The 27,077-nt window shown below is 43.6% G+C and overlaps 5 protein-coding genes across 10 annotated transcripts; 1 reads left to right on the top strand and 4 right to left on the bottom strand.

The window, feature by feature from the left end:
* Window positions 1-78: 78 nt before the first annotated feature.
* Window positions 79-6,759, bottom strand: LOC107223421 (protein yellow). 6 transcript variants are annotated; one of them, XM_046733010.1, is made up of 7 exons: window positions 6,613-6,755; window positions 3,521-3,600; window positions 3,081-3,308; window positions 2,096-2,277; window positions 1,523-1,983; window positions 1,220-1,460; window positions 79-1,154 (listed from the first exon to the last, which is right to left on the bottom strand). In XM_046733010.1, the coding sequence occupies exons 3-7, from the start codon at window positions 3,298-3,300 to the stop codon at window positions 930-932; spliced, it is 1,329 nt and encodes a 442-aa protein (XP_046588966.1). In that variant the 5' UTR covers window positions 3,301-3,308; window positions 3,521-3,600; window positions 6,613-6,755; the 3' UTR covers window positions 79-929. The 6 variants fall into 6 exon arrangements, with proteins under 6 accessions (XP_046588966.1, XP_046588968.1, XP_046588967.1 ...); XM_046733012.1 differs by lacking the exon at window positions 6,613-6,755 and adding an exon at window positions 6,047-6,241; XM_046733011.1 differs by lacking the exon at window positions 6,613-6,755 and adding an exon at window positions 5,799-6,028.
* A 2,647-nt stretch (window positions 6,760-9,406) lies between these two features.
* Window positions 9,407-21,844, bottom strand: LOC107223425 (protein yellow). Its single transcript, XM_015663103.2, has 8 exons — window positions 21,841-21,844; window positions 14,140-14,171; window positions 12,228-12,504; window positions 11,928-12,152; window positions 11,579-11,681; window positions 11,351-11,439; window positions 10,770-11,062; window positions 9,407-10,330 (listed from the first exon to the last, which is right to left on the bottom strand). The coding sequence occupies exons 2-8, from the start codon at window positions 14,142-14,144 to the stop codon at window positions 10,069-10,071; spliced, it is 1,254 nt and encodes a 417-aa protein (XP_015518589.2). The 5' UTR covers window positions 14,145-14,171; window positions 21,841-21,844; the 3' UTR covers window positions 9,407-10,068.
* On the bottom strand, window positions 17,832-19,468 carry LOC107223433 (major royal jelly protein 1). Its single transcript, XM_015663112.2, has 3 exons — window positions 19,156-19,468; window positions 18,826-19,081; window positions 17,832-18,722 (listed from the first exon to the last, which is right to left on the bottom strand). Exons 1-3 carry the CDS (start codon window positions 19,380-19,382, stop codon window positions 18,087-18,089), a joined length of 1,119 nt encoding a protein of 372 aa, XP_015518598.1. The 5' UTR covers window positions 19,383-19,468; the 3' UTR covers window positions 17,832-18,086.
* Window positions 20,869-22,788, top strand: LOC107223431 (major royal jelly protein 1-like). Its single transcript, XM_015663109.2, has 3 exons — window positions 20,869-20,986; window positions 21,058-21,988; window positions 22,525-22,788. The coding sequence occupies exons 1-3, from the start codon at window positions 20,951-20,953 to the stop codon at window positions 22,749-22,751; spliced, it is 1,194 nt and encodes a 397-aa protein (XP_015518595.1). The 5' UTR covers window positions 20,869-20,950; the 3' UTR covers window positions 22,752-22,788.
* Window positions 22,789-23,397: 609 nt separating this feature from the next.
* On the bottom strand, window positions 23,398-26,299 carry LOC107223422 (major royal jelly protein 1). Its single transcript, XM_015663099.2, has 6 exons — window positions 25,905-26,299; window positions 25,419-25,686; window positions 25,188-25,323; window positions 24,778-24,968; window positions 24,548-24,694; window positions 23,398-24,235 (listed from the first exon to the last, which is right to left on the bottom strand). Exons 1-6 carry the CDS (start codon window positions 26,075-26,077, stop codon window positions 24,023-24,025), a joined length of 1,128 nt encoding a protein of 375 aa, XP_015518585.2. The 5' UTR covers window positions 26,078-26,299; the 3' UTR covers window positions 23,398-24,022.
* Window positions 26,300-27,077: the final 778 nt, after the last annotated feature.

Raw genomic sequence — 27,077 nt, 5'->3', positions numbered from 1 at the left:
TCTATCTTAACGGCTAAATGCAAAAGTTCAAATTTAATGTGATCAGGATAATTAGTCAAAGCACAGACACAAGATTAATTCAGTATTCTATCGATCAACATTTATTATTACACTTAACTTAGAATACTATAAATGTGTATATATTTATTAGTCATATCCTGTTGATTGTAAGTCTTTGACTGACCAAATCAACTTTCTTTGTTGCAACGGTTATACTCATAACTAGAATTGTTAAATATTAATCAAATTTATACAATTTGTTAATCGATATTATTCTTCATCCAAACTCGCGACACGCGTTTCTATTTAAACGAAGGTCAAAGTATTGTGACATTTTACTCAGAACTGCGAAAAAATTGTACAGCCGTGTTAACTGTGAACCGATAACGGTTGATAAACGAGGATGGTTTTTCCGAGTACTTAACTCACATTACATTGCTTACCTAATTACACCAGCTCTATGCGCCATAAATAGTATAATTTATTAATACAAAAACCTATTTCACTCAACTATTCTCTCTGTATTTACAGGCTTGACCCTTCAATCCTCGGACTGTCCAAATGGGTGCGTGGCTTGGAAACGTGTGGAATAGCATCGGGTACGAACGGGTTAAATTCATCCAGCAGAACAATCGGCTGAAGAATTTGCACTCAGTTTTACGGCCAAGGTCCAACACGTCTTCAACGATAACACGCAGATTTAGGAACTGCAATATCAAACAATGCACCGTCCATGCGTAGCTTTCTCGATTTCACCCGATAGTAAAATCTCATCGTTGACGTCATCCATGATCAATGTAAAAACTATACCCCTCAGGTTTCATTCTGACATGCACGCAAGACACTTTGCAGCGGTAGTGTTTGGTGAACCGCGAAAAGTACGAAATTATGTTAGGTGATTTGGAGAACTTTTCGCGGGGCCTTGACACTCATTGTGGAAATGTCAGAGTACCACCACCGCTGGTCGCTGACTCCCTGATCGCGTTTATGTTCAGAGAAGCGACGTCACACTTCGTTCCGCGCACCAGCTCATTGATATCGGCAGCCTGGATCCGGAAGTTCGTTTCGTTCGGAGTCAGGGTTCCAACCATAACTCGTTGGAAGGACACCGTTATCACCCAGAGCTGCTGATGTCCGTCGGACTCGGTGATAACCTGGAAACAGACAAGTCGTCACCGCTGCCTCACGCGTTGCACAGCATCCGAGATATTCCTATTACCTTGACTCCAGAGGGGAATTGCAGGGTGTCCGCATTCACGGCGATCCTCTCAATGAATTCATCGCCGTATTCATAGTTCCTGCTATTCCAGCAGCCGATCGCCAACTCGGAAAGCAGTCCGAAGTACATGACGCCGTTCTTGTCCATGGCTTCGGCCGCCGATTGGGTGCTCCGTTCGTTTTTAAAGGAGACGAAGGAGCGAGCAGCTCCGTCGGGATTCTCGTGGAAGAGAGAATAGTTCCTGAAACCAGAGTACACCGGTCAGACCATCGGGTGTTCGTTCAAATTTGGCATTTCTTTTACCTTATAACCGAGGTCGCGACGTAGGACTCTACTCTACTCGCCAGCGAGTGGAAGTACAGGGTTCTGTCCTCGTTTGGCTTCAGAGGGCTCAGCGCCATCCCCAGAACGCCGTCCATCAGATCGAAGACTTCGCCCTTGATGGAGAACGTTCCGTAGTTCGGGTATGGGTAGAACAGGTTGTTGTTTATCCTCCAGCTTCGAGTTTTCTGGTGGTCGTACACTATCAGGCCGAACCCGGTCACGTCGGCGACGTAGACAAAGGTGTTCTGACAAAACTGACCGCGCACGTCGACGACCGGGCTCACGAAGAGGGAGCTCTCCTTGACGTGGTCCTTTGGGAATCTGTAACGCGAGAGGAGCTGGTTCGTCTCGAGCGAGAAGACTAGCAGCTGTGGCGAGCATATTTGATTTTCCACGATTTTCCCCGTGTCCATCACCCACAATCGCCCGCAACGGTCAATCTGCGGATGTGCAAGAAGATGGATACATTGGATATTGAATATTTCCACACAGAGTTGGATCTGCTGTTTCGTTTTCACGAATATCTCCATTTTAAACCAACATGTACGTCACCTGCATCCTCCAAACGCTGGTCAAACCGTCGCAATCACCGGACCGGTGCCAATCCCAGCTTGGATAAGGTGCGATTACCGGATTGTCATGACTTGAAACAACGTTGGTTACGTAGCCCAAGGTTACCGGTACTCCTTGTTGGAATCGTGGTATCGATACGAAAATCCGGGATCCAGTTCTGCCTGTAAATTTGATTTCAAGATGAATTCAAACGATGCTTAAAACCTGCAAGTCTATGGCAGCGTAAATAAAATCAGTGAATATTTTTATACAAGGAAAAGATGGAACGTGAGTATTAAAAATTCACCTTCCGACCGAACACCTTTTTTTCACTAGCATTATAAAACCGGTTTTTTATTGCATTACTGTAAAACAGCGAGATGAGTGCTGGTATAAATTCCGTCTAGTAGGCAGCAAACAAGAATCAACAACTATCTGGTGAACAAGAATTACTAAGTATAGGCTTTTCGTAACAAGCATTGCCCTTTGATGATGAGATAAGGTGAACACTATATGGTCATAAATGATGGCGTCCATCACGTGAACACCAATCGCATGAACGGGCTCGTCATACCATGTACCTCATACCGTGTTGTACGTGTACGCCCAATTGAAAACGTAATTTCCGCGGATTAAGCACACCCGGTATATTGGGTATACTCCTCCTGAACCATCCTTGCAAGTCTTACCGAATCGTATGTACAATCGCGTGACCGGTACCTCCACTTGCTTCCGCTAATTCTTTCTTCCTATTCTCCTTTTCGCACATCAATTCAAGGACACAATGCGACCACAGTGAACTCTTGAAAACTTCTAACGCGTTAACTACTCGCTTGAACCGTCTCTCGTCAGACGGTGATAGCCGATTTCCAAGAGTCTCGGCGGACGGGAATTTAGGCGGAATCCACTGTGACGCATTGCTATCTCATTTCCTGTGTCCTTTTTCTCTAGGGTTCGAATCGTAGAATGTAGACGGTAAACTTACTGCCGCGATAAGTGTCAACGTCGATGGGCAGCGGTTTGCCAGGTATGAATTCGCCCAGCTCAATGGCAGTCTCTCTCGCCTGGGGAGTCGTAAAAGCGAACTCGAGGGCCTTCCAGGAGTAAATGCTTCGGAATTCGTTATTTGAAGAGTGGGCCCGGACCCCCGAGATGATAAGAATGACAAAGACTGCATGTGAGGCCACTCGCCTAAGGTCCATCATCGCTTCACCTGCGGAAAATACAGCGCAATTGAGTAATCAATGGTCAATATACCGTAGCTCCGACAGTGCGTAGGTATCATAGTCGTAGTTCCATATGTCCACGTTTACTAAATCACCTAATATACAGCAGTAGGAAAGTATAGTGTGTGCGAGTAATTATACGGCATATCGGGACGACGAGGAACGTCGTAATTTAGTTTCTACTTACATATTATCTTACCTTGCTTTTCTCTCAATCGTAGATTTGAGACGTTGCCGAAATTAAAAAAGTTTTTATTCTTCAAATTAACGTGTAACAATCTGTAAAGAAAATTTTAACCTGAGTACACAATTCGACGATTGATTTCTTGCTTTTGTACAATTGTTCAGTTTATTATTACATATCTTTTCCGAAAGCAGAACGCCTTTACGATACGATTTTATGAATATTATGAATCTGAACAGAATAAGAATCGTTTTTTTTAATCGATAACTAATGGCAACAGATAAAAAAATTCTAGTCTGTGATACTTAATCTTTTGACAGAGCCTATAATTCACAAAGGTTTTACACAAAGTGAGGTAGAATAATTTGGGGCGAACATAATGATTCCTAATGGCATAATGCTGTCGGTGTTCTTATATAAAGTCATTACCGAGATGAATTCCGGTAGAGTTTTAGGTGATCAGGTCACATTCACTGTATCGCGACGTTATTCGAAAATTTGACATGCGACCTAGCTATGGAAGCTATGAATTACAGTAGGATATATCAAACGTCGGTATTATCAACTGAATTTACATTAAAGTCTCGTAATATTGTAGCGTTGTTGGCCTCGGTGGCTTGTTGTTTCCACCGAGAACGATATTTGAGTAGCTAAGTAAACAAAAAGCGTTGAACAGATGAGAAAAATCGGCGAAGCTCGCAAATTTTTTAATCCTCGGTAGAATTTTTGATCTTCATCGGTTACGCAAGCGAAAATTCGAATTTCCAAGCGCATAAGCGTGAAGAAATAATTTTTTTCCAAAACTCAAGCGGGTGGGCTCTCGCATTGTTTACAATATTAATAGTGAAGCGAAGCGACGGCAGCTCAGTAAACGATGACAAACAAGTTGTGTAATGAGGCGTGGGAGACCGGTTTTTTGTTATATGCCAGGAAGCCCAGCTGCCAAAGAGGCTATCGCAACTGACTAAATATCGTAATACGTAAACGTTTCGATTCGTGTTTGGGAAGATAATAAGTTATCTGTGCAATTAAAAAATTGTGTTTACTTTTTTCGGAACATTGGAATTTGCTTTGGAATTTCCGCTCCTCGGCAAAACCAACTTGATGAGTAACTTGAATGACGTCACTATTCGCAATGCACCCCGATAAGGCATCCACTCGCAATGCAACATGGATTTTATCCGATTACAGAGAACTGGGGATTACTTTTAATCCGCTGCATATTCAGACGCGTTATCTATCACATGTACAAACAATGAAGCAATTACGTTTGCGCAATTATTAATATACCAGACGTTGCAATCATCTTGTTTGTTAGATACGAATCATCTGATATACTAGATAAAAATTCATACAGTTCACCGTACAGGCGATTGTATAATTTTTGATCTCGTACGAGTATATCTAATGATTCGTGATTTTCTAATTTATTATGTGATTTTTTATATGTTTTATAGAATTTACAAAATAAATCATGTAATAAATTACAGGCTGAATTCTTTTAAAATATTATATGATTTGACATATGAACATTTTCAGTAAGGTAAGATGGTGATTGATACGTTAATTAATTAGACACGTTTTTAAACATTTCGTCTTGGGAGCTATTTTGGTAATGATCAAAGTTTTGACGATATTGCAAGGCTAGAGTTCAATTTGTGTAAAATTAGAACAAAATTAGCATACTCTGATCTCGAACTGATTTCGGTTATTCAAAACAGCATATTACCGTGATATGAGGAAATTGTAAAACAGTGTAATGAATGATTAATTCATCGCTGAGACGTAAACGAATTCGAATTCTGACCGAAATCTGTCTAATACCGGTTTAGATACACTTGCAAAAGCGTTGGAATATTTCGGTGATAAAACTGAAAATCATTTAATTATTACGAAATCAAAAAAGTTCACCGTTTAAATGACTATTCGATTATACGGTCGGTTAAACAATTCTACGTCTATACCGACGCTTACCGTAATCGTTAATTGGAATAAAGATTACTCGGCTACAGGCAAATTTTTGGGAAAAAAATTCGCACAAATAAGGATGTCAATTTTTTACGAATAAGAAAGAACAAATTGTTCCAATGTTATTGCTGCAATCAATTGCGTTATAACGCAATCAAAGAATGATACATCACGTTTATCATTCAGTGGACTGGAATAACCACTTATTGCGAATAAGCAACTGCAGTAAAGAAGTCGTGATAATTGCTTTCGCGTAACTCATCGATAAGCGGATGGTACGAGTAGAAGTTTCGAAAATTACACGTAAACCCGGAATCGAACTTACGATTGGGAAATGCGAATTTCACTATAACGATGATGCCAATTGCACTGCGAAGAATTCCTGAAGCCGTCGAAAATCGCGGAGAACTTTACAACGCGCTAATGAAACACTTCTTATCAAGTCTGCAGAACTGTTGTAAACAAAACTGGGTACTACTACTAGGCATAGGTATAATATACTTCTTTTGCCGTAAACTTTCACCGGGACACGATATACCGATTTGGTTCTTTTTCCGCCGTAACAATGATTACTTTTCATGTCAATCCGTCGAACGTTCACTATCGGCAATTTATCGAGACTACGGCCTCACGTTGCTGCTACAATTCACGGTTCGTAATCTATGTTCGCTATTTTCCACAATCATTATTCTCAGATGCGGTGACGTGATGCTAACGCTTCAGCGGTCAATGCTTGACTGTGATTTTGCACGAAAAGCGAAACTCACTGACTCCCAACTCTGCGCTCGTAGTACCGCGGCACAATTAAACTCTGCAAGAGCGTCTCTACGCGACTTCGAATGCTTTCCGGAAACTAGAAACCTCGGTATTCGAAACTACTTGACCGAAAATCGTGCAGCATCAAACTACGGCTCTGTCAACTTCGAGCCGCAATCGATCACTCAAAATTTCTCTCGCTCGCTTACGCCGCCGCATTAACTGTACAAATAATTCTTCACCTGGATAGAAGACCGACACCCACTTTTTTTTATCGTTCAAAGAGGATTCCGAAAACTGCCACAGATTTTTAGAATACTGGTTTCACACCCTGTCAGGGCTTGCGATCGCCGAACAAGGATCAGGGGCGGAGTTTTGCGTACCGGAAATTCCGATGTCCAGCCCAGTCGGACGAAAATGCAAACCAACGACTCGAGGTCGTCGACGGTCTTCTCTCAGCGGACTCGGAAGCGTTACTGCAAAGTTTGTCTCTTTTCAAAGATTTTACGTATTACGCTTATATACTCATTCTCCCAGAGCCGCGTGCAAAGATTGGATGCCTCTTTTTCACTCCGCCTCTGCGCGCGGCATGTGGAAACAGGTTGGAAGTACGATGGTTTATTTAGAGAGGGAAACGCGCCCCCACTGCCGGGGAATTTTGATGATATCATTGAAGCCTGATATTCTACATCCTCGTCCGAGGAAGAAGCGGGTGGGTGTAACCTGCTCTTGAACGTGCAGGGTTTTCCTCGAACGATGCGCTCTCGACCAGCGTCGATGATTTTCCTCGACTGTAAATTTTCGCCGAGGTGTAAATCTTAGTTGCGGCCATTTTCTCGAACACGCTGTCATTCGGCGTGTCTTCCGTGACGTATGCAATTTTTCCGTGCGGGAAGGTCGTCAACTTGTCGCGCTTTCCCCTACCTGTAATATACCTATAGCATAAGGCGAGGAATTCGAACAACGAAGTGTGATAGGAATAAATAGCGAACGATTCTTTCTGCGGTCACAGATAATTTTCACAACCGCGTCCGGAGACTGCCAAGTGTCGAAAGTGTGCCGAGCGATGACCTTTGATCTTGTGATCTTCTTTCCATTAGTAGAAATGACGGAGTTTAATTTAACCTACCGTCATAACGTTTATAGTAGCTTGATGTTAAATTTACGAGCTGATATTTTTTTCATCGTCTCTTTCGATAATCGACCAATTTGTAGTTATCTCACGTAAGCAAGTCTGCGGACACGCTTATGGAATTTCCTGGGGCCTCCGGTCGTTGCTGCAGACGCTCCTTGGAGAGTTTTACAACTGTTAAAGCAGACCAACGGCGCATATTGGCCTCTGGCAATATCCCGGGACGACGCATAATATTAACTCATCAAATCCCGACAGTTGAAATTTTTCTACGAATCCAATAGGCATCTCAGCACGATATCCAACCGCTTTAGCGGAGCGAAAAGGCAAAAGAATATTCAATGTTTGGGTCATTCGTTGGAAAAAAAGAAATTGCCTATTTTCTACCTTTGGCACATTGGATGTAATTTCTCAGCAATTATATTGTTTTCGTTTCAATATTTGCCAAGATCTTCGTACACTATTCTAGTATATTTGTCTACGACCTCACGATTTCTCATGAATTAGCTAAACTAACGAACTACGACCAATCAGAAACCGGATATCGTTATTTGACGTTCTTCATCCATGCATATTCGACCGTGAAATTGGAGGTAAGCCATCTTTCAAAAATAAATGTTCCTGTGCAACGCAATCACGCATTCGCTGCGTAAATTACAGATGCTATGGAGCAAATTCAGGACAAGTCGAAGGAAACAACCAACGGTGAATTATATAACTCATGAAATATGACACGGAGTTCGGAACGGATCATAGTTCAAAAGAAATGGGTCAGAGGTACAGTGGGATGGGTAACGATACGATGGCCAATGGTCACGCTCTGAATCTTTGTAGTCTCCGAATACCGCGAAGCCTGTGCCATTAGCTTGCCTAAAGGGGCATAAATTATTAGCAAACCCGTACTGATAGCCATGTCGTGTTAATAACGTTATTGAGAAAGAGAACTGCCGCTGCAGCCGCTATATAGTAAGACAAAAGTACGAAATTTACTCGTGGGCAATACGGCGATTAGTGCGCAATTCTTGGAAATACTAGGTAAGTCGGAGAAAACTGTCTCAATAATTCACGAGCGTTCCATTATTCCGATTTCAATTCATACCGGTTGCTGTTAGCTCACAGAGAAAAATTGAACAAATTTATGCAAACATCACCTGTATTAGGTGTACACCTATGTCGACAGTCCTCGGAATAACAGAGTAAATTTTTCCCGTGCGTCGTTTCGAAGCGGAGTGAAATATCTGGGAAATTTAAGTAGGACAGGGCCTTGCTACTCTTTGTTTCACTCTTCTTTTGCATCGTCATTTTTCGTTGCCTCTCGGTTCATAAATGATAGCGTATACTCGCCTCCGCTTGCCCGTAAATCCTGTGCGAATTGTATATTGCACAGAAAAGCGTGTAATTTGCAATTTTTATCGATGCGATACGTATCGGTTTTATTTAGGCCAAGCGTTGACATTCGCGGCAATTGCACGCTGTTCGAGTCTTTGTTCATCATTCGGCTATTCGGCATTTTCATTTGATGCAAAGCAACGCTACGTAAAAACCGACACACGCCTTTACGATACGCGTGCTCAGTTGCATACAATAAGGCGTTGGTTATCCATCCATTGTTTATAAAAAAAACTTGTAACATATTGCGTTATAAGTACGGAGAAAGCAATGCGGTCTAATTACCTTCCTATTAAACGTTTACATTTTTTTTTCACTCTGAGAAAATCTACTAACCTCGACGTAAAGATGTTTTTCATTATCGTTCAGGCAATTAAAGCAGGCAATCTCGCGTGGTTGACAAAAGGTATTCGTTATTATACTCTCAAAGATTTGCATCGAGTCACAAAGTCTGAAATTTGCATATATAAGTAATGTGACAGTCGATGGTTGCTCCTTTCTTTTGAGTTTTATTTTTTTTATTTATTTATTTTTTTTTTTTTTGCGGCAAGGACCGATGCACCGACGCTAGTCGTATTGCGTCATTGAGCGGAAAATGTGACCGCAAATTCTGGCATAACTAAATTGATATGGGAGAAAAAAAGGAAAGGAACAGATAACGTGCGATGAGTTTACATCACTGAGTAAACAAATTTATTTGATTGTATAAAATACACTGTGAGTATAAAATATGACACAGCGTTTCGTTTTGGTCGTGTTTCTGAGCTACGAAGTGGTATAATATGTGCGTATTTACGATGCGTGGAATTTGCCCGCGATGCAAAAATTCATTTACGTAGCTCTTGCATCACGTGAAATTTATTGTTTCTTTTTTCCCTCTGTTTCTCTCTCATGGCGAACTATATACAAGATATTGCAAAGCTGTGCTATGCATTGCGGCAGTCGATAATTCCTAGATATTTTCAAACAGATCGAAACAACATGCAACGCTTCACACGTAGGGTTAAATAATTTTCTTCCGAATAAGCACAGTTTGAAATGAAAATGAACATAAGTTTTCTTCTTTTTTAAACTATTTGTTTCTTCAAAGGTATATCGATAAAATTCCTGTTACGGGCTAAGCTTAATTATTTATCGCCGTGCGAGTATTATTTTTACAGTAACTAAATCTCGTTACATGAGATTTCTCGAGCATGATGAAAAAAAACTTGCTTACGTCGCTTAACAACGTTGTACGATTTTTACCCGAACATGGTTATTTGAGTTAAAACGGTTCTTCAATGATATGATATCTGCTTATCGCGTCCCATACCTATACTTAGAAGCCGAGTGTATTGTTGTAAACGTTGTGTCCAAAGACGGGATTTATCTGCCTGTATCCACCGGCCGGAAAGGCAACGACCGGCGATTCCTCTTCGCTGCGGATTCTCATTATGCGTACGTTGATATCTCGCGGGTCAACTTCCTTCTTGAAGAACTTTTGGAAACGCGATGAAAGCGCCCAAATGTTACCTCCGTCACGGTCCACCCATCTCACTTCCGCAACGAACTGAAGCAGCTCAGGACTGTACGCTAGTATTCTGTGAGAAGTAGAAGCAAAGTCGAATTAACCTGAATCGCTTAGGTTTCGAGATTTGAGATTCAACGAATCTCAGAGAAAAAACTGAAATGCAATGGAAATGGTTTGGTCTTACAAGAAAGGCATCCGAGGTCGATCTTTCCGATTTGATTTCTTTTGCAATATGTTACAGTAGACTAAAAACTGCGCGACACGTGTTTCTTTTCATCTGCCATTAAACGCTTTAAGGGGGTGAAACCACCCTCCGAAGTAAGGCGTATCAAGGGGTGATTTGGCACTTTTACCCACAAGAAAATAATATATCTTAACCAATCCAACTGTAAAAGTTTTCTTATTACGAGCAATGAAAGATTTAATATTCTCAATTAAAAGGGAACAAAAAAAAGCAGCACTCGATCGTCAAATACCGTCATGGTTTTCGTGTGGAACTAATAACTCACCGTTGTTTATTCGAGTGCGGTTGCCAAGCGGCGATTGCGGTTTCGGTCAGCGGTGAGAAGAGAATCGTGTCGTCTCTAGGGTCAAGACCCAATCCCATACCCTGACTCGATTTCCTACCAACCAATGTAACCGGTAGTTGTTCACCGAATGCTGGAGCTCCAGCCTGCAGAGCGGAAGTCGGCACGCTGAAGAGACGATCCGTTGCCAATGGCTGGAAGTACACGGTCCCCTGTCGCGGCGAGAAAGCCATACCGACGATTCCGTCCAAGAGCTCGAATGTATCCCCGCCGATCTGGGGGAGAAAGACACGGTGATTGCAAGAACGGAAGCAATACTGTTATTCGAACGAAAAACCGGTCTTCGTACTAAAATCACATGCGCGCGGCTTAATTTTAATGCAAGAAAACCCATCACAGTCTACCGTAGTAACAGCTTGATGTTTCGATAATCGACGTTGCAAGTGGTAGCTTTTATCAGCGGATTGAATAGAGTGTTTCTTTATATTACAGTAAGCACTTTTGACTCGAATAATACTGACGGGCATTTGTCAATAAATTATAATCGAAGTCGTTTTCTATACCTGATACATGGTGTGATCGGGATCCGGATACATGGAGGCGTGCGACACTCTCCAACTCCTGTCCGTAGCTGCGTCGTAAACGACAATTCCTGGAGATGATGAAATCAGAGTAGGTATTAGTCTCACTCAAGTTCTCCGTCGTACTCTAATTATCATCTATTGAAAAATTGTTTGTCAAGAGGGTGATCGGCAATTTTCATGTGCTTTTTATCTGATTAATCATCATACCCGGTGCTGTGGTATCGGGCATGTAGACAAAGACGTCATCGCAAGTCGTTGCCGCGTTGTCGTCTATCACAAGATTAGTAAGGAGTGAATTTAGCCTCAGTACCTAAAAGTAAACGGTGACGGTAAGATCGGTCGCGCCCTTGTCCAGTGATTAGAAAGTAGGTGTAGACGGGTTGTTGCCTACACGCGTGTTGCAGGATTCTCTACGTACTACAGCATAAATTTAAAAACAACGTAGTAACCGTACGTGGTCAAGTGTAAGCGATCCTTTCAGCGCTGTCGACTTGCGGGCACGTGCGATTCCGTGCAAACAAATATACACTCAAAGAGAAAGTAGCGGTCGGCTTACCTCACGAGGAAACTGGAAGGTCCGAATAACCTGATCGGTCTGCAGATCAAAGACCACAATTTTCGGGGGACAGACGGAGGTGAAGTCATCGATGGAGGTCATCACCCCACTGTCGACGACCCAAAGCCTGTTGCACTTGTCAGCTCGAATCCTGTAGACCGAGGTCAACCCGGAGCAGTTGACATCGCCGCGTCCAGCGGTGTGCCAGTCCCAGGAAGGATAAGCCTGGATATCGAAAAAAAAAACAAAGTTGAGGACTTGTCAAATTTTCCCTGCTTTATCGGGCAACGCTTTCCCTACCTGGAGCTGAGGACTGCTGCCTGGTGGGATGTCCCGTGGGATGAAACTCAGGGTCGCCGGAATTCCTGCTCGTAGTCTCGGGGTGGCGACGAATATGCGGTGCCAGGCGATCTCGATCCCCGTTGGCACCACGTTCTCGGGACGGAAGTTATCCAGGAAACCTCGGTCGTACGGCAGCGCGAAGTCCATAAGAGGCCACTGCGCTATCACTTCCAGTTGATCAGCCGCCGAGCTCAGCGACACCAGGACGCCAAAGAAGGCGATGGCCGGAAGCATCCTGCTCGTTTCAGTGGTAAGGAGACGTTAGTTTTTTGAAAATACTCCGTATAGTCGACGTCAAGACCAAGACGATGAAATTTTTACGGCTTTACGTCTGAATCCATCTTTCCTCAAGAAAGCGCTGACTATGAAGAATATAAATTGTTTAGAATTGTTCTTTAAAGTAGCCTCGCAATCTCCTGCAGCACGATCTGTGAAATGATGAATTTCGGAAATCGAAATCAATATGGCAAGAAACCTCACGTTAGCCTCGAAGGGTTGTATCGCGGTTTCGCGGCGTTGCGGCAACGGCTCGAGGTATGTAGGTTCCTGCAAAATTCCTCGAACGTCCAATTTACTTGCACAAGGAGAGAAAGGGATTTACGCTCGTTAAACCAGTCCACCAGCTCCTTAGAGTGGCCCTTGTCGTTGCCGTTACAGTTTCCGTAGTGAACCGTACGAAGGCTTGAATACCTGTGTCGGTATTCTGCGGAGGCCAAGGCGGCGTAACTTCGAGTAAACGAGTTTACTCACGATCGGTCGTAAATACAAATTTCCTTACGCACAAGAGGACAGCTTGACACAATTACCGTAACCGGAAACTGTCAATCGATGGTTTCTTGTTGCCAATCCACGTCGAGATATTATTATATTTTCAAGCTGTGTTGAAACTTGTTTCAGTTCCATGCGTAAATCAAACCATCCGTGTGTACTTCGCTTCGCATGAGTAACATTTATTTGCTTTTAAAGCATCGCTGTAATCGCAAACTGGTGCTTAATAGTTTACCATGCCCAAGACATGTTATATTATCCAGTTTGATATGATAACCTTTATTCAATGACATGCATTAACCTAGTCTATTGGATCTAACTCATTCGTCCTACAGGATAAAATTTCACAGGCATGCAACAGCTACGCATGGTTTATATTTATCATTGTCTAGAATCACAATGGCATCAGGTATAATTGTGCCGTTTGTAAATATCCTGCAGAACGTTAAACAGCTACCGTTTGTGCCAAATACTAACAATGGCGTTATTCAAAGAACAATACCGCCGCTTATCTATCGGTGCGATCATCGCAGTGATTGTGTAGTGTGATTATTGGCGACAAATGAGGTGGTGGGTTGAAAAATGAAAGATCAAGCGTTACTCTTTTTTCTTACACTTATTCCCTAGCCACTGGCAATCACGGATCATGCTCCAGCTCCTTAACGATACCTTGCCATACCAGGCTAACCAACGATACCGACAATGTTACGCAAATCAGCGTGAGAATTTTGCCAGCGATCAATCAGGCGTATCAACGCATCGGCAAATCGTCCCCAAACTTTATCTACGATCATTGTTCTCAAATCCGTTTTTCTCGTTTATTTGCAATTTATGCTCGTTGCATATCTGCATTCGAGAAGTGAATGCAAACTTAGCAGACAGAAAGACGTACAGGAAGGAAAAAAAACTATCCCATTTGCTGGCTGGTATCGCTTGACTGAATACGGATTCAGTCTGAACAGTATAAAACCAGCGACAATTGCCGTGCACAAAAACCACGCACCTCGATTCATCGACCAACATTTGCATACACGTTCACCCTTTGCCACAATTTTTCGTTGGAATATTCTCACGTCCATCGACCAGCGGCACAACGACTTACCTCATATTCGGGTAGACGGAACAGGCTGACGTCTTCTTCAAAGGATCTGAGGAACTTGGGACACCGTCGACTGTAGGCACTACGGATCGGTGGCCAGGACTCGATCAACTAGACGCGCCGATTCTTCCGCAGTGTGGAACAAGTACCGCCGTCAAGTGATAGAACGGCTTCGTGGGGGCGAATGGGCCAGTAAGAACCAAGACCTGGTCCGATATCCAGGTATACCGTACTTACCTCGATGCAAATCTCCCCCGTCTCCCGAGACGGAGACACATTTGCTCGCGAGGTGAGGGCTACTGCGTAATCGCGTTACGGTGGTGTTACACCTCTACCTTTCGATAGATACACACATCGAAACCACACAGTAACAGTGCTCACACTCCGTGCTCCACTCCCACCAATCGGCTATTATGCGAGGGCTGGGTGTGTCGCGTTCCGAGGTGCAGGAAAAAGTACGCCTCCTTTTTCGATTTTGCGTTCTCCTTGCTTGTTTCAACATTTTTACGTGCCCAAAAGTGAGGCTTCGATTCGACACTTTAAAATGGTCTTGCATGCGAACCTTGACAAGCGTTTGGTATTCAACCTGAGGCACCAATTGCGAGTTTGCGAGCTTCCAGAATCGCGGGACGGTGAGTATTCCTGTGATAACCATTCGTGCCGCATGTCTAAGGCTAGTCCGTGATCTTAGATTCAGGCGGTCTGTACTTTCGCTCGTAGATTTATGAACCACACATCCTGGACGTTGTTTGCGGAACTCTGATCAACGGCCTTGCTATTGTCAGAGAGAACGACCCAGGCGAGATACGATACTCCCATACCAATGAAATTTCCCTGTTGTCCGTGCCTCTGATGATCGCTTTATGCAATGACCCTACAGAAACACTCGTCGGCTAATCACTGTTGGGTCATCGTGTCTGAGGAATCGCGGGCATGCCTAAGCGAGATCGGCTCGTTGTGTTGCGATACAATTGAGGTAAAGGTCACGCGAAAGAATGAAAGGCGGGGCTCGACGAGTACGTGGCTGTAGCATTCTCGTTGTTACGACGCTCGGAAGAAACAAAATGGGAAATAGGTCCAATTTCTCGCTGGCCGCTGTTACATTGTGCGTAATACGTGTAATTATTTTTCACAACCACGCGAGTTGTTACGTTTAATCCGACGTTCAAACGCTGCGCCTTCCACTCGCTCAGCAAGTTATCGCATGAATTCCAACGGACTCGCCGCGTCCTGTGCTACGAATTCATACGCCTTTATCAGGTCAGCGTGATATTTTAAAAATTTCGCAATCGCGTTTTCGACAAGTAACGAAAGGCGTGCGACTGCAAAATAGAACGAGGCGAGAACGAAGATATATTGCACCTAAATAAACGTCCGTGGCATTTCGATAAAGATACACAACCGTCAAGATTTGGTGTCAGTCAAGCTGCGGTTGACTTTGAATTCTCTGTCTCTCCGATGCCGACTAAACACCAATTAATTTCCGCGTTTGCTTTTCTTTTTCAACGCAATAAGGCATTCCTGGTCCCCACTTCTAGCTCTTAGACAATTCGGATCCGCGGGCATTCTAGACTCGTACATACAGCCAAGCCTTCCGGCAGGGACAGTGGTTTCGATCAATGGTGGATATACGTGCATGCGGCGATCGTTTCGTTGTGCAGACCGATAATTGAAGCGGCGATGCCCTTGGCATCGGCCGCGTTGAAAGTTGGTGCCAAGTTTTTTCGCCGTTCTTGTGAAAACGGAACCAAACTGATCTCCGCCGATTGGTACCACCCACAAATTTCAAGGCCATGACTTGCGGCCAGCCGAAGTCGCGATCGGAATTCGGAGGGCGGGGTATTTTTCACGGGAGAAAGTTGACTGTATTTAACGCGATTTTCCAGCTTAGCGCTTCGGCATTCGCATGCAATGTTGTTGACCACGCACTGAACATTTTCACTTAACGAAAAAATTAATCGTGATTGCAACTAGAACTGATCCCAGATTACTGTACCTACATTTTATCGACAACCACACCTCCTACAACTACCTTGATTCCAGTTAATAACAGTCCTCAGGATCTTGATTGGTGTCTACAATGTTACTCTGATCCAGTTCCCGTAATGGTTAAACGGTGAAACAAATTTTTCAATCCTTTTTCTACGGAATGTTATCGGATACTTGAAACATTCTGTCGCACTCACGGCGAAGAAACCTCAACTCGGGTGTAATATATAATGTTAAATTCCCATAAAAAAGATCAGGGTTCGAATTTACACCCGAAGTTGAGATATTTATTTTATGCGAGTGCAGTTTACAACGTTTGGAGAAAACTTCTGCTTTTTGCTAAGTTATTTTTTTATTCTTCTCGAAGCAAAATATATAAACGAACGAATCGATTGCAACTTGCTCTTAATGATCACGTCCGAGGATTGGTCTGATGAAATTGTAGCTGTCTACTAATTAGTATTATATCCATGCTTGGCCCGTAATGATAAATAACAACATATAGTGGCTGAGCGGGAGCAGTTTGCTGGTTAATATGGTGCAAGGATACGTACACACTTTTTATCGTAAACCTCGTTGACCACGCATTTATATGTATTCGTATCGCCTGAGGCGTTAGTGCGAGTAAAATGAACGAGTTACTCGCGAGGGTTTCAGAAACAAGTCCCGCTGTCTATATCACGTTGCAGGCGCCATTTGGTGCGGTTCCGAACTCGAGATTGTATCTTGGAAATGCTTTTCTACAACATATAATTAATTTGCCATAAAATTTATAAAGTAATAACATGTTACCACGGCAAGTTATCATAAATTCATGTAGAAGTCATGTGATATTTAATACAGTGTCGACATCGTAATCACGTTACGTAGCAAATTTTAATAACAATAAATTATTATTCACCTCTCATACGTTGTACAGCGAATTCCGTTTTTCCGGAATTTTCTCCGACTCGTGTTACATACATATGCTTGCAAAGTGTTCGAGTTTGAAAACAATATGCCGCACAATGCGTCGAAACTCTCTCTTTCATTCCTTGTCAGCAAATCTAACAAGTGGACAGTAGCGTGTGTTCGACGTATGGTTCACTGAATTTGCGGCCAAAGAATAATCGCAAGGGTGAATCTTGTATACGCATGTTAAATAGGGCGTTCAGAGTGAAAACAGATTGCGTCATTACTCTAATTATTTTTCCGTTGTATTAATTTTTCTGTGCACGTAGAAAGTCCATTTTATCTTATCTCTGACCCGAGAATCTCGGTTTCAACAAAACTTTATACGTAACATCTTTTTCCTTTACTTCGCATCGTCGTAATGATAAAAAATAAAATAATGAAATTGCGCAGTCAGCCAAAAGCGTCAGGAAAGTTCGGACTTTTACTCGGTAATTTTTTTTTTTCACCAAATATTTCCAAGAAACAATGTACACCGGAAAATAAGCGTGTAAAATATTCGGCATCAATTATTTACTCCAATTACACATACTCGCGCAATATGTATCGGACGTGAAATTACAAATTAACCCCCATCATAGAGATTGGGAATTGAATCTTGACGACAAGTTGAATACCATGAACAAAATACCACGGGTAATTTGGAAGAATCTGAAAATGATGTCGACGTAGGACGCGTCATATAAAATTGGGTCAAGGGTGTGACGCAGATTGAATTTCGTTAGGGAGAAAAACAAAATATATCCGTATTCTTGTATTCATATGTATATTTATTGTATGTACAAGACTCGCTGGAATTCTGACCGCGACTTGAACTAATTATTCGGCGAACAAGAATTCGTACAAAGAGAACGAAATCCTCCGATGCGGCTTCTTCGAGCTATCACAAAATTGCAAAAAATTGTCCAACTTTTCGGGGCCTTCGACGAGCTGTGCGTACTTCAGTTGGTGGAGGGAGGGCAGGATCAGGACGAGCGAAGTCAAGACAATTCCGGGAGCGCTACATCGGCTCAACTGCAGGCTTGCATTATGGTGAGGGCTTGATTGGCGCCGCAGCCAACGGTGCCCTGGATGAAGTCGGGGAAGTTTGACTCAAGGACGCGCATGCGGCCGCGTTTGTAGTCGACGACCACCTGGGTGGCGAGAAGGCAGCTCGAGCCCTGGTAAACAAGCTGGAAGTTCTCCTGCTTGAAGCAGTTCGCTGTGTCCCATCTGTAGACCTCGGAGCGGCCTTCGTACCTGAAGAAGAGGGCCGCGCCGCCGTCGGTACCGAGGATCACGAGGGTGGCGGGCTTCGGTCCGAGGTCGTGGACCTTTCCGGACGCCGATCCCTTCCGCAGGTACTCCGTCCTTATCGTGAACATCCTCGAGCTGCTCAGGTAGGTGAACACGAGGCAGCTGCTACCGTCGGACCGACGGACGAGCGCCAGGTACAAGACGTCGCGACGCGCCGCCCCCGATGTAACGGCCGCAGGAAGCACGACGCGGTAGCCTCTGCCAGCCGTCACGTCGTAAACGAGGATGGCCCGCATCGCCGCGTCCGAAACGTAGAGGGTTATCCGTCCGTCGGATGAGTAATCGACGACGAGGTATTGCAGACGAGAAGAGGAGCAGGCAAGGCCGCTGAGGTCTATGGTCTTGACGATCTGCGAAGGGAAAAAAGACACGGAGGGATAACTTCAAGAACGCGAAGAGGATGACGTCGGGGAAAGGTTTGCCTTCTTTATTTTTTCCTCCCAACTTCCTCACCTTGCCGGTTTTCACGTTAATGGCCACGACCTTGGGCGGGCATCTGTACACCGGCTCCTCGAGGGTCATAACCACGCCTGTGTCGAGGACCCATAGGATGTCCTGGGGGTCGAGGAAGAGGTCCACCGCGTTCTGGAAGGCGCTGCAGGTTCCCTCTTCCTGCATCGACCAGCACGGGAAGGCGGTGAGGGTTGCGGAGCAGCCTTTGCTCCTCAGTGAGACCTTGGCCACGGTCACCGGAACGCCGGACTTGTACCTGAGAGAAGCGCGAGGAGATGAGAGATGACCCGGATACATGACCTTACGGTTAATTCGATTTCGCTTCGTTACCTTGGCAGTACCAGGAAGGCTTCGTCCCTGTAGATTTGGGCTCGGGTCGCGATCACGTGCTTTGTGTTGTAGCGGCCGCTGTTCTTGAAGATGCTCTTGGTCGTCGAACAAGGCCATTCGAAGGAACCGCCGGTCCACTGGATGCTCTTCATTTCCACCCCGCGGTTGCAATCGTAGGCCGTTGTTACGGCGGCGAGGGCGAACGCCACCGCTAATAATCGCAGCATTTTATACTCGGCGTTCTTCTTTTTTCTTAAAATTTTTTGTAATTTCTTTTACTTTTTTCCGATCCCTTTTTTACAGATATATATATACATATATATATACGCGTATGTATATATATATATATTTATTACCGATGAGAGTTTGCCGCGAGACTGAGAGACAGACTGAGCGCCAAAAGGTTACGCCACATATATATACACAAACACATTCTGCCACCGATGCCGTACTCTTGCGAAATATTTTTTAAATAATTATTACAAACAGAAAACATTCTGCACGCGTCGACGCTGCTCACTGTATTCGGCACTCACCGCGAGCATCCCGATTCCATTGTTATTCGCGATTTTTTTTACCGTCGGCCAAGTAGAAAATGATCGTTTTGTAAAATATATATTGTACGTACTCAAAGGAAAACGAAAAAGAAGAAAAAAAAAGTAGACACGAATGCTCGACGCAGGAAATAGAGAAAGCTCAAATTCGAGCTGGACTCGCATTGTCAAAATTTTTCTGCCCCGCAGTGGAAAAAATTATTCTGTTGAGCTTGAAAACCTTTTTTTAGGAAATGGATTCACAATACAATTCACGTATTGGAGAAGCATATTTTCTGCGAACAATCGATCTCAACTTTAGCACAATCTACGGAGAGTATCTCCGATTTCTTTAAACCGTATCGTTTTACCGAACTTTCTCTTACGTCTTTAATCGTCAAACATCGAAAGTCGTGTTACGATTATATCTAGCGGTAATTTGATACTGCGACTTCCGCTACTGATTTAATTTTCGAACCTGATGGGACAGATTGTATTTCTTTTCATCTTCAACGAAAAAGCCACAAAACATAAGTAGGAAGGCTACGACAATTAATATTTTATACATCTTGTGGTGAAATCCAACGTGGTGCACACATGAAAAAAATGTTACGCAGATCTTACATCTGTTGTGCTGAATATATGGATTGCTGTATATTTAACTCTAAAAAAAGTACCGTTCGTATATTAACCGCAGGAGATGTAAAATCTGCAATATTTTTCTTTCCGTGCAGCTTTTCAAAATGTGATCATGGCCTGAAGAGAAATAGGATTTTGAGGGTGAAGCACGGAAAATTTTCGATTCTTTCATTCGAGTGACAAGCTTGGGAAATTGATTGATAATCGATACGACACGATGAGTCGGGATTATCGGAAAGTTTCGCAATCGGTGGAGAGCCGACGAAACAAAGAAGAAGAGCGATTCCCTTCCTGAATCTCTTCCTGTTTTGCGATCTTATTTGTCAACGAATTTTGTAGTTTTTACAAACACGGATGAGGATGGCACGAATACTTCCGCCAGAGTCTGACGTTGCAGCGCGAGAAAATAACGCAACGAAAGACTGAATGAAAATAATTATCACTGTCGTAAAATCGAGGCAACCGCGTCGTGCAAAGTTCGTAATTCCTTGTCGCAAGGCCGGGTTTCAACACCCAAAACAATAAAAACAGCCTCGCTGAAAATCGTATAATAAGAAAAACAGTAAACAAATCAAACGGTGTCCAAGCATCGACTATATATAACCCCGACGAAGGAATTTCACATGTACTTCGGTCGTTTCAGCTCCACATATTATTCGGTAAGTAACTCCGGCCCATCGATTTTCTCCTCGGGGCCGTTTAATCTGACTCGCTTCATTCCCCTCGGCAGATCCAATACAGGATGAACCGATTCCTCCTGGGCGCGCTCTGCGCGTTCGTCATCTCCGTCGGCTGCGCCTCCGCCTCGATGTCCTGCGACAAGCAGCTGCTCCCTGACCTGACCTACAGCCTGTCGGGTCAGAACCTGGCCTGGCCCTGCGCCAGCACGAGGACCATCTACGAGACGAACGGCCGCTACGTGCCAAAGAACATCATCGCCACCCGGATTCAGATATACAAGGACGAGGTCTTCGTTGCTCAGCCACGGTTCAAGGTCGGCGTTCCGTTCACCCTCGGCGTCGTCTCGCTGAAGAACAAGGGCTGCGCAGCTACGATCACTCCATTCCCGTGCTGGTCGATGCAGGAGGAGGGCAACTGCGGTGCGATCCAGAGCGCCGTCGACGTCTTCCTGGACGCTCAGGACATCCTCTGGGTTCTGGACGCCGGAATCGTTTACACCCTCGAGTCCCAGCCGGTGCGAAGGTGCGCGCCGAAGGTCCTCGGCATCAACGTCAAGACCGGAAAGGTCGTCAAGGTAGTCGACCTCAGCACCCTCGTCTCCGCGGCCTCCAGGCTTCAGTACCTCGCCGTCGACCTCGCCGAGGACGGGTGCATTTTCCTCTACATATCCGACGCCGCCACTCGCGCCATCATCGTCTTCGACGTCCTCGCGAACCGCGGATTCCGCGTCGTTTTACCCAAGGCTGTCACCCTCGGATGCGCGAGACGCGATGTGCTCTACCTCGCCCTTGCAAGAAAGTCCTGCGGCGCCACTGTTCTCTACTTCACTTACCTGAGCTCCAGTAGAATGTTCAGCATCAAGACTGTTCATCTTCGCAAGGGATCCACCAACGGTGCCGTGGTTGACGTCGGCGTCAAGAACGCGAAGATTGTTCTTCTTGGTACCGACGGAGGCGCGGCGCTCTTCTTCAGGAACAAGGGTGAGTTCGGTATTTCTTCAAGGATATAAACCAACTCGCAATCGGATAAGTCGCCAAGCGAATATTCGATTGATAACAGATCATTCTGATTCGTTGTTTAATAACTGCGGGTTTAATGGGATGAAAAATGTCGATTTCAACTTAGACCGATGAAAATCAACTCAATTACCATTTTCTACGATTCAAAATCGCGTCCGGCCATGGTTATCGGTTCCAATTTTGGGCTTGATCTGTACTTCGTTAGCGGAGAATGTCGATGAAATGAAATTACTACAATTTTGGATCGTAACCGATTTCTCGAACAAACGATTCGGGGTCGAATGAACAAAACTGCTAGTCAATTTTCGATCGATCAACGCTCGCAATCATTCGGCAAATACTCTTACATACGAATTGGTTATCAACGACTGTTGCCATGCACGCACTCGTTACGTGCCTAGTCTAGCTGGTAAAAATAAACGTATCGCTTTATATTGTCCTATATAAGATTTTGCGCAACTTAGAGATCGAGGAATTTAAATTGGTCTTATTTACAGGCGAGTCGGATATCTACATGTGGAACACGGACACCTGCTTCAAGAGCGACAATTTCCTCCTGGTACAAAAGGGCGGCGAATGTCGCCTTGCCACCGGCGTCGTTCCCGGATACAAGAGGCTGATGTGGGTCATCGAGAGCAACTTCCAGGACTTCATTCAAAACACGATAGGCTGCGCCGGTGCATCCGTGGTCATTCATCCCCTGGTTAAGTCGTGCGATGACTAAATTTCACAAAACCGCGGACAGATCCCGGACGAAATAACGAAACGAATCATTCAAGATCGGATCGAACGATTCGGCCCGCTGAAATGATCTAAAAACTTCTGTTACATATAACTGTATTTTTTCTAGTTTTGCTTTCTCGCCCTCCCTTCTACCGATTTACCGTCGCTATCTTTCCGTTTCGTAGTACATGCGTACAGAAATAGAAAAGTTTAGCTTGACATGTTCAACGTGATATTCTAGTCAAATTTCATGCTTCGGCCAATTTCGTTATCGATTAAATTCAAAATCTTTTAATACATACGTGTCTGTAGTTAAATTGCAATTTCTTAAAACGACGTTGAGTGACGGATACAAGACGCAAGTAGACCAGTGCCGAAAATTGTCATACCGAGGAAAGAATAATCCGATTATTAATGAAACAGTTTATCAAAGTCCGCGAGTCCAGGCAAGATGAATAGATTGGTTCTTTGTCGTCCATTGTGTGAACTATTAGGGCCAGTTTATTCGACGTCAACAATTTTACAGTTGTTGATTATGATAGCAATAATAAAAAAATTAATGCACTAATTTGAACGACAATTTGTTCCCCGTTATTTTCATTCCATATTTTTTGAACTTTATCTCCGAAATATTCTTCTTTTGTTTAATTTTGTTGATACTACCCCGAGTCTGTTGTATGTATAATTAAGAGTTTCACCCCAATAACCATCCGTACGCGTGTCATTATAATTGATGAGCGTAAAATTCTGTACACATAGTCGCATGGTATAACTTTCACCTAATTGAGTACCGGTCTCACGGTCGGTAATAATATATAACTTATATGTATACGTAGAGATAATATACAGACGTTCAGAATCTGATCTCGTTTGTATCAACATCACACAGGTAGCGCAGTGTTTCGAATTGCGTAATAATCGTATGGGTGTAATATACATACATGATCCACGTATCGCACAGCGATCGTGGCAAGCGATACATAATACGGAGCAAACGTTGCACTGCGTAAATACAAACCAATATTTTAATATCGATCACGCGATTGCCGTTGCAGGCCAAATAAGCCTACGGACAAAGGAAGTTTGCCTTGACTGCGGGCCTTTCATAAAAGAATGCGTTCAAGAATAATTGACATGCTGTCAAATTTGACATTCACAGTTCGCCAAAAAAAGATTTGATACAAAGCAGCGAAATCGGTGGACTTCGAACGAATAAATGATGTCTCAGGTCACCGTGCGTGCAAATATAATAGCCGTAAACTTTACTGAAGCTTACAAAACGAACGGTTTGTATTTGTAAACTTTTATCGTACGTTTTTTAATCGATTTGCGATTTTTCCAGCCTACGGTATCCTTCGAGTCCTTCGGGTCTCGCAGGGGATGTCTTTCGTTGACAACAGCCCAGACGTTCTTCTGGGAATCCAGGGCGTAGTCGGTTATGCTCGGGATGGTTTCAGACTGAAGCTGGATCCTGTGTCCCTCCGCCTGATCGCAGATCCGGTAAAGAGAAGGAAAAGATAAAGCCGTTAAAACCCTGCGAGACCCACAGTCATCCAGGTAATCGACCATCAATCGAGTATCAGCTATGGCGATCAAAACTAACGACTTCCGAATTACTCAAAGGTATGATTATCAATATTATGCGATTAGTTATTACGCCATTAGCAAGTAAAGTGAACCGATTGATAGACGATGTGTGTAATTACACAACATGCAGCTGATGATGACGGCTTTAAAACGCGTTCAATCATACGACACATTTTCGAAACGACACTTAATTAACGCGGATAAACTTGCCTCTAACTTTTGCCTAGAATCCCATCTCACGCTTGCGATTTCCGTCGTCAGGAAGTAGTGCAGACCACCTCGAAGGTCGCAGATCAGTCCGGACGACGGACCCATCTTCGATCCGATCCACGTGACGGAAATTCCGCTCAGCGATTCCTGCAAACCAGTTTTACTTTTGTGTTTTTCACCACCGGAAATCATTATTCACACGATTACGATGCTTCTGCGAGGGCACTCACGTTTTTCATCAGAACAGATGGGGGCACTCCTCCGTTGCGAATGCTGTTCAGGTCCATGCTGAACAAATCGTCTGACCCATATCCGGTCAAATACATTATGGGACTCTTTCGGGAAATCGCCAAGTCAGTGCTGAATATTTTAGGGATGTCAGATTGACTCGACAGTTTCAATCTCCACCAGGTCCTCTCGGCTGAGCAGGCGCATGCAAAAAACCAAAGATTTTCCGTGTAGTGAATACAACGTTCTGTCGGACTCGAGATGAAACAGATTTTGAGAGCTTCTTGCAGCCTCGGAAAGACTTGAAAAGATGTTCTGTAATTGCGGGTGACGATTGATCCAATATCGAAAAGCCACTTTCCACTTCCTGCAAGACCACGTATAGATTTAATAGTTCGTAACAAATGCTCACCGAGACTGTAAACGATTATGCTTTGGTCTCCGGGGTCACTGACGTAGGCTTGAAACCCGCGTTGACCAGCGACTGGGTCCACAACGAGGCACTTCAAATCCCGAGACGGAATGTTCTGCAGTTTTGTTTCGGTTACCTGAATCCAGAAGCGTCTCAAATCAGTGCACAAGATACGATCGTCGTAAAAAATTGCCCGATACTAGCTGGCGAATATGATTATCATTTTCGCACCTTTTCGTTTCTTCGTAAATCAAAAATGACAATCTTCGCGGAACACCGATGGCTGCGTGTGGGTGCATCTAGGATCCAAAGCCTTCCTCTGACGTCAGAGTCTAATCCGGTTACAGACTGTAGATCCTGGCAATCGTCTTCCTGTTGGGATTTCGAATCCGGAAACGGAAGCAAGTCAGCAGTCACCGCTGCTAGTTGCAATGGATTTCCAAACTCCGGCCAGGTAGCTTCGAGCAGCGTGAATTGCACCTTGGTCGCTTTGTCCCACCTGTTTGTATAACGATTAACACATTGAGTTGCAAACGTGAGTAAATAGGATTCCGATAGTTCGATAATTCTTTACAATACATTCATTGATATGACAAGCAGATCGCGGCACTTTTGTCAGCGAATTCATTCGACGCCTTGCCGCAATTAATGGTAATCGTAAGATACGGTTTTCTTCTCACACAATGACTCGTAGAAAATGTATAACTAATTCTGAACCTGGGTACCGCGAAGTAAGCCTTGTTCCTCCATACGGTGAACCTCCATATCGGAACGTTGTGAGGAAGTCCGACGGTTGAAAAATTCCAGGCAAAGGCTTCTAGGATCACAGAGCATGGATCGAAGATTGGAAGAAGAATCGTTGTCAAGATTAAATTACTTAGAATTGGCATTTTCGGCGGTAACGTTGGAGGAAGACTAGATTAATGAGCCAACCGACTCTCTTCCATCGTGCCTGGTTATTATTTGCTGATATCAGCGCGGTGTTGTCTGTCATAAATTGTGCTGCGGTTGTACTAAATATTCATGTATCGAACAAGTACACCCGGATAAGACGAGAATCCATGTTCATATATTCTATTCACCGAGTCACCGACCGCTTGAATCTTATTTTGCAATCGGTTTGCCTGTAATATCGTTATAATTGCATTACAAATAACTTGCCGCCTGTGAGTATCAGATTTTATTTTTTACAGGTGAAATTTTTTTAAACATGTATTTTAATCTCGAGTATCAATAATTCAACCGCTGTTTAAGCTGATTCCGACGTGTATAGTTTACGCATGCACGTCGTGTAACGATTAAATTAATTGATCAGGTTTCTCGAGCGGTAAAACGCAATAAAAGAAATTCTCAGTAATTAGTCTCGTGAGAATATTATACCGGTATCAAAATTATTTGACAACTCGTCTATGAAGTAATTGAAAGAACTGAAAACATCTAGACGTATATCACTAATTAATCCAACAAGAAATCACCTTTGCGAGTGTAATTTCATTTTTGTTTTTTTTTAATTTACTCCTCGAAATGCATATAGGACGCATGTCGAATGCCCGCATGTTTACAAGAAAAATAATTCGGAAAATCTTGCTATTGAATATACGATTATATTACTATCGCAATAAAATCATCAGTAAAGTCTCGTTGTAATAAATTATTCTCAAGTCTAAAAAATAATCGTTCAAATAATATTTATAGACGTAATATAAAAACATATCGCTGTAGCTATAACGAAACTGCATCGTCTAACCGTCGGCATGTATAGCGACAATTACTTGATTAAATTGAATTGAAAATAAAAATTCAATCGACCGACCGAACACCATTACCTGCTGGTAATTAGTCTAATAGTTGTAAGTTGCTTAAAATTCACTCAACGTTAGAGAGGCTGAT

This window comes from Neodiprion lecontei, chromosome 2, assembly GCF_021901455.1.
Source record: "Neodiprion lecontei isolate iyNeoLeco1 chromosome 2, iyNeoLeco1.1, whole genome shotgun sequence".
NCBI classification, from domain to species: Eukaryota; Metazoa; Arthropoda; class Insecta; order Hymenoptera; family Diprionidae; genus Neodiprion; species Neodiprion lecontei.
Note: the sequence above shows the minus strand (reverse complement) of the source record. Positions and strands in the feature narration are given on the sequence as shown.

Coding starts and splice junctions, on each gene's coding strand:
- LOC107223421 (XM_046733008.1), bottom strand. Junction 2,278..3,080: donor CGTTGACACTTATCGCGGCA/GTAAGTTTACCG, acceptor TCAAATTTACAG/GCAGAACTGGATCCCGGATT. Junction 1,984..2,095: donor CCAGCGTTTGGAGGATGCAG/GTGACGTACATG, acceptor GCACATCCGCAG/ATTGACCGTTGCGGGCGATT.
- LOC107223425 (XM_015663103.2), bottom strand. Junction 12,153..12,227: donor GCAGCAGTCCTCAGCTCCAG/GTAGGGAAAGCG, acceptor TTCGATATCCAG/GCTTATCCTTCCTGGGACTG. Junction 11,440..11,578: donor GCCCGATACCACAGCACCGG/GTATGATGATTA, acceptor CATCATCTCCAG/GAATTGTCGTTTACGACGCA.
- LOC107223433 (XM_015663112.2), bottom strand. CDS start 19,382: ATGCTGCGATTATTAGCGGTGGCGTTCGCCCTCGCCGCCGTAACAACG. Junction 19,082..19,155: donor GCCTTCCTGGTACTGCCAAG/GTAACGAAGCGA, acceptor CGCTTCTCTCAG/GTACAAGTCCGGCGTTCCGG. Junction 18,723..18,825: donor TTAACGTGAAAACCGGCAAG/GTGAGGAAGTTG, acceptor TTCCCTTCGCAG/ATCGTCAAGACCATAGACCT.
- LOC107223431 (XM_015663109.2), top strand. CDS start 20,951: ATGTACTTCGGTCGTTTCAGCTCCACATATTATTCG. Junction 20,987..21,057: donor TCAGCTCCACATATTATTCG/GTAAGTAACTCC, acceptor TCCCCTCGGCAG/ATCCAATACAGGATGAACCG. Junction 21,989..22,524: donor GCTCTTCTTCAGGAACAAGG/GTGAGTTCGGTA, acceptor TCTTATTTACAG/GCGAGTCGGATATCTACATG.
- LOC107223422 (XM_015663099.2), bottom strand. CDS start 26,077: ATGCCAATTCTAAGTAATTTAATCTTGACAACGATTCTTCTTCCAATC. Junction 25,687..25,904: donor GCTTACTTCGCGGTACCCAG/GTTCAGAATTAG, acceptor TTATACAAACAG/GTGGGACAAAGCGACCAAGG. Junction 24,236..24,547: donor ATTCTAGGCAAAAGTTAGAG/GCAAGTTTATCC, acceptor ATCTGCGATCAG/GCGGAGGGACACAGGATCCA.